This window comes from Lissotriton vulgaris, unplaced genomic scaffold, assembly GCF_964263255.1.
Source record: "Lissotriton vulgaris unplaced genomic scaffold, aLisVul1.2 SCAFFOLD_832, whole genome shotgun sequence".
NCBI lineage: Eukaryota > Metazoa > Chordata > Amphibia > Caudata > Salamandridae > Lissotriton > Lissotriton vulgaris.
In genome coordinates this window covers 209,150-222,070 of record NW_028245555.1, presented here as the reverse complement: position 1 = coordinate 222,070, position 12,921 = coordinate 209,150, and the positions used below count along the sequence as shown (strand labels likewise).

General features: G+C 50.4%; 1 protein-coding gene across 1 annotated transcript in view; it reads right to left on the bottom strand.

Moving 5' to 3' along the window:
* LOC147666349 (long-chain-fatty-acid--CoA ligase ACSBG2-like) overlaps nt 1-12,921 on the bottom strand; it is a gene marked incomplete at its 5' end in the record, with an annotated part of 191,942 nt that overhangs the window by 33,266 nt on the left and 145,755 nt on the right. Inside the window, one exon of the mRNA XM_086949102.1 lies at nt 8,327-8,466. Within this exon, the coding sequence (XP_086805228.1) occupies nt 8,327-8,466 (140 nt within the window). The remainder of the gene's footprint in view (nt 1-8,326; nt 8,467-12,921) is intronic.

Sequence of the window (12,921 nt, the reverse complement as noted above, 5' to 3'; positions counted from 1 at the left end):
GCTTCAACATCCTTCGCATGCTCAAAAAAATCTTCAGTTGGATCCCCACCGAAACAAGAAAGACGGTCACCCACGCACTAGTCACCAGCCGATTGGACTATGGAAATACCCTTTACGCCGGAACCACAGCCAAATTACAGAATAAACTCCAACGCATCCAAAACGCCTCAGCCAGACTCATACTGGACATCCCCCGTCAAGCTCACATTTCCGGTCATCTGAAAGACCTCCACTGGCTCCCCGTTAACAATAGAATAACGTTCCGTCTCCTCACCCACGCACACAAAGCCCTATACGACCTAGGACCCGAATGCCTCAACACAGGACCATCCTTCTACAAACCCACCCGCCAACTACGATCATCCAATCAAGCCCTCGCTGCAATTCCGCGAATCCACAGAGCCACCATGGGAGGAATATCCTTCTCCTACTTAGCGGCCAAAACCTGGAACTCCCTCCCCACCCACCTCCGCCTTACCCAGAACCACCCCACCTTCAGAAAGCAGCTTAAAACCTTGCTATTCGATAAATAACGCACCCACCATCCCTCAAGCGCCTAGAGACCCTCTGGGTGAGTAGTGCGCTATACAAATTTCAGAACTTGAACTTGAACTGTCTTTGATGCTGAGCACCGGGACACTCCTGGAAATAATCTTCATTCATTCATTCAACAATGGTCACCATCAACAAGCTCTAGTATTTAGTACAGAGAACCTCTTCCATCTTAGTTTGAGTGATCAGCCTGGACACACTCTATCCTTCTCCCTTCAGAGTGATCATCACAGAGAGGCTCTCCCGTCTTCTCTTCGGAATGATCAGCATGGATGAGCTCTGCACTCGTACCTACACATTAAGGAGCATGGATGAGCTCTGTCCATCTATCTGACCAGTGATCAGCCTGGACACACTCTATCCTTCTCCCTTCGGAGTGATCATCACAGAGAGGCTCTCCCGTCTTCTCTTCGGAATGATCAGCATGGATGAGCTCTGCACTCGTACCTACACATTAAGGAGCATGGATGAGCTCTGTCCATCTATCTGACCAGTGATCAGCCTGGACACACTCTATCCTTCTCCCTTCGGAGTGATCATCACAGAGAGGCTCTCCCGTCTTCTCTTCGGAATGATCAGCATAGATGTGCTCTGCACTCTTTCCTTGATCAGTGTGGAGGGGATCTATCCCCCTACCTGAAGAGTGATCAGCACAGACAAGGTCTGTTTTCCTGCCAGAGGACCGGTCTGCATGGATGAGCCTCAATAAACTCCACCCTCATGCCTTCATAGGGGTCAGCACTCACAAACTCTGTCCTCCTACCACAGGTATCCTAAGGATTATCACAATTGATAAAACTGGAGACTTTTAGAGAGCAGGTGTCCTGGTACACTTTCAATAGGAACCTGTTAAAAGCCCTTGAGGTCTCAGAATGCACTTCAGGACTTTTACACGATTGGTCTCCAGCTCATCTGAAGCTCTTTTTAAAACATGGCCCCAAGAATGAGTTATGAAAGGGATAAAGCATACTGTACTCAACTAAAGCATTATAAAATCTTCGCTGACAAAATAGTATTTGAAACACCTCGGCCTTACCTACAGTTCCAATTAGAGCATGGGGCAAGACGTTTTATCCTCCTCTTACGATTGGGCATGTTCCCTTTAGCTACTTTTATAGAGAAGTGGGAAGGCACAAATAATTCTAACGGCATATCTGATCTATGCAAAGGCGGCCAACAAGATCTGCATCATGTTTTTTATTAATTTGCCCCAACCTGAGATTGGTAGAGGCTATATCGCCTATTCAGTTAAGATACAATGTAAGGTCAACTCAAGATCTAATTATGCTGTGTAACTATCCTGCAAATAAATTTGTATGTTATCATTTATTTAAATTTTTTTTAAGTTTTTTGATGTTTTAAAAAACGTTTAATTTGAGTATTTCTATTAACTGTATGTTGAATAAATAGATGGAATCAATCACGTTTAATTAGAAATTCAACTGTTTTATCCAAGCTCCAAGAATAATCATTTTTAAATATCTGTATTTGTTGATCTCTTGTGAGGTCTGAATCAAATAAAATTTTGATTTGATTGGCAATCGTTAATCTCTCTCCTCCTACCTTCAGAATGATCATCATGGACAAACTCTATCTGCTACCTTCTGGCCCCCGCCAGGTACTTCTCTCTCATATATTCACATTCTTTGGCTTTGATAACCCTGAACATCTCATCTTTGGATTTATTGGACTACACACATCCTCCCTCACTCATCTGTAGAGTGATTGGACTTCACATATCCCACTGACCACATCAGGTCAGTGAGCAGTGTTGACAGTCTGCCTCCTCCAATCCGATATCCTCCAGGGTGAACAGCATGCTAAAACTCCCCCATGTTAAAACAACTTCTCCCACTTTTCTTTCAGAATGATCAGCATGGATAGGATCGCCCGTAACACTTCAAGGATGATCAGCACAAACGAACCTCAACTTTGCGAGTTGAATAATTAACATGCCCAAGTTATATCATAGTACGGTTCAACTGATCCGCACGAACAAATTCTTCCCTTTTTCAGAGTAATCAACATGGATCGTCCCTCTCCTTTTCACCGCTGTGAGTGAACAATCTCTGCTATCTCATGATCATGGCAATCAGCATAGATGTGTTGTCCGATCTCATTTTTACAGTGATCCCTCAACTTCACAATGATCATCATTGTCCATCTTCACTTCATAATGGTCTTCCTTGTCACCTTCTACTTTTCCTTCAGCGTAATCAGCATGGCCAAAATTCATGTCTACCTACAAACTGATCATTTGCAGCGGGCTTCTCAATTCCTGCCTGTGAAATGATCAGCATGGACACAATCTCTAGTTTCTCCTTTGAACTGGTCAGTAAAGGCCTGTTTTTCTACTTGATCTCTAAGGAGGTCAGCATGCACAATTTCTTCCCTCCAATCTTCACAGTTATCAGAAAGGACAATTTCTCGCCCTTTTCTTTCAGAATGATCAGCATGGGCGAGCTCACACCTCTACCTGTGGACTGTTCAGCATAGGCGTGCTCTCCTTACCTTCAGAGCGATCAGCACGAGCAAGCTCTCACCTCTACCTGTAGACTGTTCAGCATTGGCGTGCTTTCCTTACCTTCAGAGCGATCAGCACCAGCAAGCTCTCACCTCTACCTGTAGACTGTTCAGCATTGGCGTGCTTTCCTTACCTTCAGAGCGATCAGCACCAGCGAGCTCTCACCTCTACCTGTGGACTGTTCAGCATAGGTGTGCTCTCCTTACCTTCAGAGTGATCAGCATAGACAAGAACCTCCTCTTGTCGCCTACTAACATGGCGTAACTGATGATGGGCACCTCCTTTTTAAAATCGCTCTCAATTGGAATTGGGGGAATGTTCTTGCCTCCTGATGTGATAACCAGTTCTGCAATCAACCAGCGAAAAACACCAATCATATATTGCCTAAACCAAAAACAATAAGGCTCTGAAATCAGTTGAGGAATATGATGAAATATAAAAGGAACTGAGACCCAAACCAAGCCGCCACCAAACTCACACAATGGATCACCCTCTGCGCTGACGAACTAGCACCCTTGAAAATCCACCTGATCAAACAAGGTAACAAAAAGGCCCCCTGGTTCAACAATGACCTTAAAAAAATCAAAGAAGTTGTGTCGCACCCTCGAGAAAACCTGGAAAAAAAACCCAAGCACTGACAACCTAACCACCTTCAAGAACGCCACCCGCAAACACCACCAATTGATCCGATCCACCAAGAAATCAGCTCTCAAGGATCGACTCGACAACAACGCCCACAACAGCAAGGATCTTTTCAACATCGTCAAAGAATTTACCAACCCCACCGCCAGCACCAACGACATTACTCCCTCCCAAGACCTCTGCGACTCTTTATCCTCCTTCTTCCACAACAAAATCGCCGACATACATAATAGCTTTGAAAACCAGTCCGAGGAACAACCCACTCCACCCACATCCGAACCAAAACAGCACTCTCACAACCTTCGCACCTGGAACCCAATCACCACTGAAGACACCATCCGCCTGATGAACTCCATCCACTCAGGCTCTCCAACCGACCCATGTCCCCACCACATCTTCAACAAAGCAGACTCCATCATTGCACCCCATCTCCGCGATTTCATCAACTGCTCCTTCAACTCCGCTACCTTCCCGGAAAGCTGGAAACATGCCGAACTCAGCGCCCTTCTGAAGAAACCCACAGCAGACCCCTCTGAACTTATGAACTACCGCCCCATTTCACTCCTCCCATTCCCCGCCAAAGTCATTGAGAAAGCCGTCAACAGTCAGCTCGCCGTCTTCCTCGAATCCAACAACTCCCTGGACCCCTCACAGTCAGGCTTCCGAGCTAAACACAGCACCGAAACTGCCCTCATCGCAGCTACAGACGACATCCGAACGCTACTGGACAACGGGGAAACAGTCGCCCTCATCCTACTTGACCTCTCCGCTGCCTTCGACACAGTCTGCCATAGCACCCTCATACAACGCCTCAGCAAAATCGGAATACAAGGAAAAGCTATGGACTGGATCATCTCATTCCTCGCCGGAAGAACCCAGAGAGTCCGCCTCCCCCCCCCTTCAAATCAGAGGCCACCGAAGTCCTCTGCGGCGTACCACAAGGATCTTCCCTCAGTCCCACCCTCTTCAATGTATACATGAGTCCCATCGCATCCATCGCACGACAACACAACCTCAACATCATCTCCTACGCAGACGACACCCAGCTGGTCCTCTCCCTCGCCAAAGACCCAAACACCGCCAAAACCAATCTACACGAAGGAATGAAAGATGTAGCTGATTGGATGAAGAACAGCCGATTAAAACTAAACTCAGACAAAACGGAAGTCCTCATCTTAGGACCATCGCCCTCTGCCTGGGACGACTCTTGGTGGCCACCGGCCTTGGGTAACGCACCCACACCTCCGGACCATGCACGCAACCTGGGCTTCATCCTGGACTCCTCCCTCTCAATGAACAGACAAGTCAATGCCGTCTCATCGTCATGCTTCAACATCCTTCGCATGCTCAAAAAAATCTTCAGTTGGATCCCCACCGAAACAAGAAAGACGGTCACCCACGCACTAGTCACCAGCCGATTGGACTATGGAAATACCCTTTACGCCGGAACCACAGCCAAATTACAGAATAAACTCCAACGCATCCAAAACGCCTCAGCCAGACTCATACTGGACATCCCCCGTCAAGCTCACATTTCCGGTCATCTGAAAGACCTCCACTGGCTCCCCGTTAACAATAGAATAACGTTCCGTCTCCTCACCCACGCACACAAAGCCCTATACGACCTAGGACCCGAATGCCTCAACACAGGACCATCCTTCTACAAACCCACCCGCCAACTACGATCATCCAATCAAGCCCTCGCTGCAATTCCGCGAATCCACAGAGCCACCATGGGAGGAATATCCTTCTCCTACTTAGCGGCCAAAACCTGGAACTCCCTCCCCACCCACCTCCGCCTTACCCAGAACCACCCCACCTTCAGAAAGCAGCTTAAAACCTGGCTATTCGATAAATAACGCACCCACCATCCCTCAAGCGCCTAGAGACCCTCTGGGTGAGTAGTGCGCTATACAAATTTCAGAACTTGAACTTGAACTGTCTTTGATGCTGAGCACCGGGACACTCCTGGAAATAATCTTCATTCATTCATTCAACAATGGTCACCATCAACAAGCTCTAGTATTTAGTACAGAGAACCTCTTCCATCTTAGTTTGAGTGATCAGCCTGGACACACTCTATCCTTCTCCCTTCAGAGTGATCATCACAGAGAGGCTCTCCCGTCTTCTCTTCGGAATGATCAGCATGGATGAGCTCTGCACTCGTACCTACACATTAAGGAGCATGGATGAGCTCTGTCCATCTATCTGACCAGTGATCAGCCTGGACACACTCTATCCTTCTCCCTTCGGAGTGATCATCACAGAGAGGCTCTCCCGTCTTCTCTTCGGAATGATCAGCATGGATGAGCTCTGCACTCATACCTACACATTAAGGAGCATGGATGAGCTCTGTCCATCTATCTGACCAGTGATCAGCCTGGACACACTCTATCCTTCTCCCTTCGGAGTGATCATCACAGAGAGGCTCTCCCGTCTTCTCTTCGGAATGATCAGCATAGATGTGCTCTGCACTCTTTCCTTGATCAGTGTGGAGGGGATCTATCCCCCTACCTGAAGAGTGATCAGCACAGACAAGGTCTGTTTTCCTGCCAGAGGACCGGTCTGCATGGATGAGCCTCAATAAACTCCACCCTCATGCCTTCATAGGGGTCAGCACTCACAAACTCTGTCCTCCTACCACAGGTATCCTAAGGATTATCACAATTGATAAAACTGGAGACTTTTAGAGAGCGGGTGTCCTGGTACACTTTCAATAGGAACCTGTTAAAAGCCCTTGAGGTCTCAGAATGCACTTCAGGACTTTTACACGATTGGTCTCCAGCTCATCTGAAGCTCTTTTTAAAACATGGCCCCAAGAATGAGTTATGAAAGGGATAAAGCATACTGTACTCAACTAAAGCATTATAAAATCTTCGCTGACAAAATAGTATTTGAAACACCTCGGCCTTACCTACAGTTCCAATTAGAGCATGGGGCAAGACGTTTTATCCTCCTCTTACGATTGGGCATGTTCCCTTTAGCTACTTTTATAGAGAAGTGGGAAGGCACAAATAATTCTAACGGCATATCTGATCTATGCAAAGGCGGCCAACAAGATCTGCATCATGTTTTTTATTAATTTGCCCCAACCTGAGATTGGTAGAGGCTATATCGCCTATTCAGTTAAGATACAATGTAAGGTCAACTCAAGATCTAATTATGCTGTGTAACTATCCTGCAAATAAATTTGTATGTTATCATTTATTTAAATTTTTTTAAAGTTTTTTGATGTTTTAAAAAACGTTTAATTTGAGTATGTCTATTAACTGTATGTTGAATAAATAGATGGAATCAATCACGTTTAATTAGAAATTCAACTGTTTTATCCAAGCTCCAAGAATAATCATTTTTAAATATCTGTATTTGTTGATCTCTTGTGAGGTCTGAATCAAATAAAATTTTGATTTGATTGGCAATCGTTAATCTCTCTCCTCCTACCTTCAGAATGATCATCATGGACAAACTCTATCTGCTACCTTCTGGCCCCCGCCAGGTACTTCTCTCTCATATATTCACATTCTTTGGCTTTGATAACCCTGAACATCTCATCTTTGGATTTATTGGACTACACACATCCTCCCTCACTCATCTGTAGAGTGATTGGACTTCACATATCCCACTGACCACATCAGGTCAGTGAGCAGTGTTGACAGTCTGCCTCCTCCAATCCGATATCCTCCAGGGTGAACAGCATGCTAAAACTCCCCCATGTTAAAACAACTTCTCCCACTTTTCTTTCAGAATGATCAGCATGGATAGGATCGCCCGTAACACTTCAAGGATGATCAGCACAAACAAACCTCAACTTTGCGAGTTGAATAATTAACATGCCCAAGTTATATCATAGTACGGTTCAACTGATCCGCACGAACAAATTCTTCCCTTTTTCAGAGTAATCAACATGGATCGTCCCTCTCCTTTTCACCGCTGTGAGTGAACAATCTCTGCTATCTCATGATCATGGCAATCAGCATAGATGTGTTGTCCGATCTCATTTTTACAGTGATCCCTCAACTTCACAATGATCATCATTGTCCATCTTCACTTCATAATGGTCTTCCTTGTCACCTTCTACTTTTCCTTCAGCGTAATCAGCATGGCCAAAATTCATGTCTACCTACAAACTGATCATTTGCAGCGGGCTTCTCAATTCCTGCCTGTGAAATGATCAGCATGGACACAATCTCTAGTTTCTCCTTTGAACTGGTCAGTAAAGGCCTGTTTTTCTACTTGATCTCTAAGGAGGTCAGCATGCACAATTTCTTCCCTCCAATCTTCACAGTTATCAGAAAGGACAATTTCTCGCCCTTTTCTTTCAGAATGATCAGCATGGGCGAGCTCACACCTCTACCTGTGGACTGTTCAGCATAGGCGTGCTCTCCTTACCTTCAGAGCGATCAGCACGAGCAAGCTCTCACCTCTACCTGTAGACTGTTCAGCATTGGCGTGCTTTCCTTACCTTCAGAGCGATCAGCACCAGCAAGCTCTCACCTCTACCTGTAGACTGTTCAGCATTGGCGTGCTTTCCTTACCTTCAGAGCGATCAGCACCAGCGAGCTCTCACCTCTACCTGTGGACTGTTCAGCATAGGTGTGCTCTCCTTACCTTCAGAGTGATCAGCATAGACAAGAACCTCCTCTTGTCGCCTACTAACATGGCGTAACTGATGATGGGCACCTCCTTTTTAAAATCGCTCTCAATTGGAATTGGGGGAATGTTCTTGCCTCCTGATGTGATAACCAGTTCTGCAATCAACCAGCGAAAAACACCAATCATATATTGCCTAAACCAAAAACAATAAGGCTTTGAAATCAGTTGAGGAATATGATGAAATATAAAAGGAACTGAGAGCCACCCCGTCCCTGTCCCCTATTTGATTGCCTAATAACTTTACTACTGGATGCATATTTTCCATTAGGCTATGCACACTCAACAGTTCCCTCTTGCAGCCTTGTTACTCAGACATTACAGCCAGAATCAAAGACGTGGCATGCAAGAACTTGGGCTGCATGTTTTTGGGATATGTCAATTTTAGATTTCATGGTTCCAAGTTGAGAATAATGTAATATAAAGCAGTGCTCTGTAGCAGTGCAGTGGTTTCTGAATCATGACTAAGGGTTCAACCTGTTAAACCATGTGAGACCCCTGCCCCACTGCTCCCAGGGCTCTTGTCCTGCTTGCTTGCCCGCTGGTGGCACCTGCGTGTAGCTTATGATCTGAAAGAGACACGTTAGTGATAGATTCCTTACCTAAGAATATCCCCCGGCGTCAGACTGGATCCGGAAATTTTTTGCGTAGCAATACCCCTGCGCGTCGGTAGTCGTCGTCTGCGGCTCCACGTCCGTCGTCGGCGTCGTGAGCGCCGGAATGACGTCTTCGGAGTACTTAGACGCCGCCCATGCGCGCTGACGTCAGTTCTTCTTTTTTACACGCCAGCTAGCGCAGATCCGGAAGAAGCTCTACCCCCAGTCAATTTTTGACTGAACTTTTTGGTCTTTTTGATCACTCTTTTTTGTCGAGTCTTCGACTCTATCGGTGCCAGGGATGCCCGGGTTCAAGCCTTGCTCTAAGTGCGATCGACTCATGTCGGTCACGGACCCCCATCGCCGGTGCCTGAAGTGCTTAGGCCTCGACCATGATGATCGAACCTGCTCCGACTGCCGGGCCCTGACGTCGAAGGCTAGGCGGGAGCGGTCCCGCAAGCGACTCGAGCTGAGGCAGTCGGCCCGTGCCACTCCAGGTCCCGGTCCTGGTCCCATGGGAGGTCGAGGGACAGGTCGCGAGGTCGGAGTCATCGAAGCTCCGGGAGTGGACACTGATCGTCTGGTTCCAAGTCCTCCGGTAAGAGGCATGAGAGGTCGGAGCGACGTCATCGATCCTCCGACCCACCCCGATGCTCGCACGATGCGGCCGGGGGCTCGGGCGACACCGCCCACGCGGTTCTGCGGGAGTCGCTAGCGTCGCCGCCTGCCCCACACCTTCGGGTCCCTGGGCACGGCGCGACGGCGGAGGAGGTCGAGAGGTACCTCATGGCCATGCGGGCCCTCCCTCCTCAGTCGGTTCCCGTGGCGCCTTCGGGCCCAACGGTTCCGTCTGGAGGTTCTAACTTGTCGGGCGCTTCGGCCCCGACGCCGTCGGGTGCTTCGGCCCCGGCGCCGCAGGACCTCGCCGGATCCGGATCCGGGACGTCGCCGGTCGACCTTACGATCTCACCGGCGCCGTCCCCACGGGTGTCGCCCCCGGCGCCCACTGTGGTTGCCGCCCCCGGCGCACACTGTGGTTGCCGCCCCCAATGTTTCCTGCGGTCCGACTAAGGCGCCGCTGGGCGCCGATTCCGTCGGCCTTTGGGGATTTTTATCTCCACGAGGAGGCCCTGTCTGCTAATCCTGGTTAACAGGACACAAGTGACGAGTAAGATTGGGAGGGGTCCGAGGACCCTCTGGCGCTACATTGCCAGTCTCAACAGGACTGGACATATGAGCTTGGGGAGGCCAGTGGTCTTGACACTTCGCCAGACACTGGATTTAGCTCACCTCCGACTGTGGCTTCGGAGGCGGGCTCTACATATAGTGTAGTGTTGATAAAGGAGGCTAAGGCCTTAAACCTTAAGCTCCCCGTCGCGGCCGTGAAGACTAACCTCCTCACAAAGGGCCTCAAACCGCAGTCAAGCTCCAGTGAGCCCCTGCTGCCGTTCAATGAGGCCTTGTGTGACGTTCTTGTGGGCACTTGGTCCAAGCCCGCCACAGGTCCGCCTGTGGATAGGAATGTGGCCAGACGCTACCGCCCAGCCCCGGGCGACCCATGCTTTTTGTCCACCCACCCCACCCCGAGAGTCTGGTCATCCAGGCCTCAAATTCCCAGACCGCATTCCCATCGGCCCCGCCCGACAGGGAATCCATGAGATACGAACAGTTCGGGAAGGTTTTCTCGTCTGTCAGCTTAGGGCTGCGGTCTGTGAATACCGCCTGTCTCTTGGGCCGCTAAACTCGGCCAAGCCCTTGCTGAAGGCCGAGATGCAGCACGCTTTTCTATCCGGTGTGGGCTGGATACCACGGACTCACTGGGCAGGGCGATGGCAACGACAGTGGCAGTTCGACGCCACGCCTGGTTGAGGTCCGCCAACTTCTCGACCGATGTCCAGGCCACACTCCTGGACATGCCGTTTGATGGCCGTCGCCTCTTCGGCGACAAGGCAGACCATGCGCTGGAACGTTTCAAGGACTCCAGGGCTACGGCCAAGTCCTTGGGCCTCACGGCCCCACGCCAGCAATCGGGTGCCTTTCGCTCCTTTCGTGGCCACGGAAGGGGAGCCCCCACACGTACTGCCAGCCACGCGCCGCAGAATGTCCAACAGCGCAGTGGCGGACGTGGAAACCGCCAGTCCACATCTCCCTCAGCAGCACCTGCCTCAAAACCTTCCTAGTCCGAGTTTTCAGGCCCATGTGACGCCTGTGGGAGGCAGGGTTCGCCATCACCTCTCCCACTGGCGCACAGTCACTTCGGACAGGTGGGTGCTGCAGATTGTCCGAAGGGGGCTACTCCCTCCCCTTCGAGGCATCCCCTCCATCCATGCCACCGCAATGCCACCGCATGTCGGGGGATCACTTGCAACTTCTGCAAGAGGAAGTCACGGCCCTCTTGGCCAAGAAGGCCATCGAGCGCGTTCCTGGGCCAGAAGTAGGGTGTGGATGTTACTACCACTACTTTCTGGTGCCCAAGAAGGGCAAAGGGGGCCTACGCCCGATCTTGGACCTGCGGAACGTCAACAGCTTCCTCCGGAAGGAGAAGTTCAAGATGCTGACTTTGGCTCAGGTCCTGGCTGCCCTGGACCCAGAAGACTGGATGGTAGCGTTGGACCTGCAGGACGCTTATTTCCACATCCCCGTCATGCCGGCCCACCGGCGTTACCTGCGGTTCACGGTAGGCCAAGAGCACTTTCAGTTTACCGTGCTCCCCTTCGGCCTTACCAGCGCCCCACGGGTGTTCACGAAGGTGATGGCGGTGGTCACAGCTCATCTGCACAGGCAGGGGGTGTCAGCCTTCCCCTACCTCGACGACTGGTTGTTGAAGGCAGGCTCGCCCCAGGTAGTCGTCACCCACCTCCAGACTACGGCCGACCTCCTGCACTTGCTGGGGTTCTCCATCAATGTACCGAAGTCACACCTGTGCCCCTCTCAGAAGCTTCTCTTCTTAGGTGCGGTTCTCGACTCTGCGCAGTTTTGGGTTTACTCACCCGAACAGCGGGTTCGGGATATTCAGGCTCTGATTCCCATCTTCCAGCCGTTATCCCGAGCCTCGGTCAGGTTGACGCTGCGGCTTCTGGGGCTGATGGCCTCCTGCATCCTTCTGGTGCATCACGCCAGGTGGCGGATGCGGGCTCTGCAGTGGGACCTGAAGTTTTAGTGGGCCCAGCATCAGGGCAACCTGTCCGATCATGTCTTGATCTCGGAGGGCACTGCGAAACAACTGCAGTGGTGGCTCACGGACCGCGACTGGGTCAGTGGCAGATCCCTCTCCCTACCCCACCCGGAGCACGTAGTTGTGACGGACGCGTCCCTCCAGGGCTGGGGGGGCCATATGGGAGAGGTGGAGATCAGAGGCCTCTGGTCTCCGGTGGAGTCCCGGCTCCATATCAACATGTTGGAGCTGCGGGCGATTCGTCTAGCACTGAAGGCATTCCTCCCCTCTGTTCGGGGGAGTGTAGTGCAAGTGTTCACCGACAACACCACCGCCATGGGGTACTGCAACAAATAAGGTGGAGTGGGGTCGTGGACCCTATGCCAGGAGGCTCTGCGCCTATGGCAATGGCTGGAACGTCAGGGCGTGACCCTGGTGGTTCAACACCTGGCAGGCTCTCTGAATGCCAGGGCAGACGAACTCAGCCGTCGGTGCATGATGGATCATGAATGGCGTCTGAACTCGGACGTGGCGCAAGGTCTCTTTCAGCAATGGGGAGAGCCTTGGTTAGATCTATTTGCCACAGAAGAGAACGCGCAATGTCATCAGTTCTGCGCGTTGGAATTTCCAAGGCGGCACTCGCTCGGTGACGCTTTTCGTGGCGAGTGGAGTTGCGGTCTGTTGTACGCCTTTCCGCCTATACCTCTTCTGCCCAGAGTGCTGAAGAAGATCAGGCGCGACCGGGCCCAAGTTATCCTTGTGGCTCCGGACTGGGCACGAAGATACTGGTATCCCGAGCTACT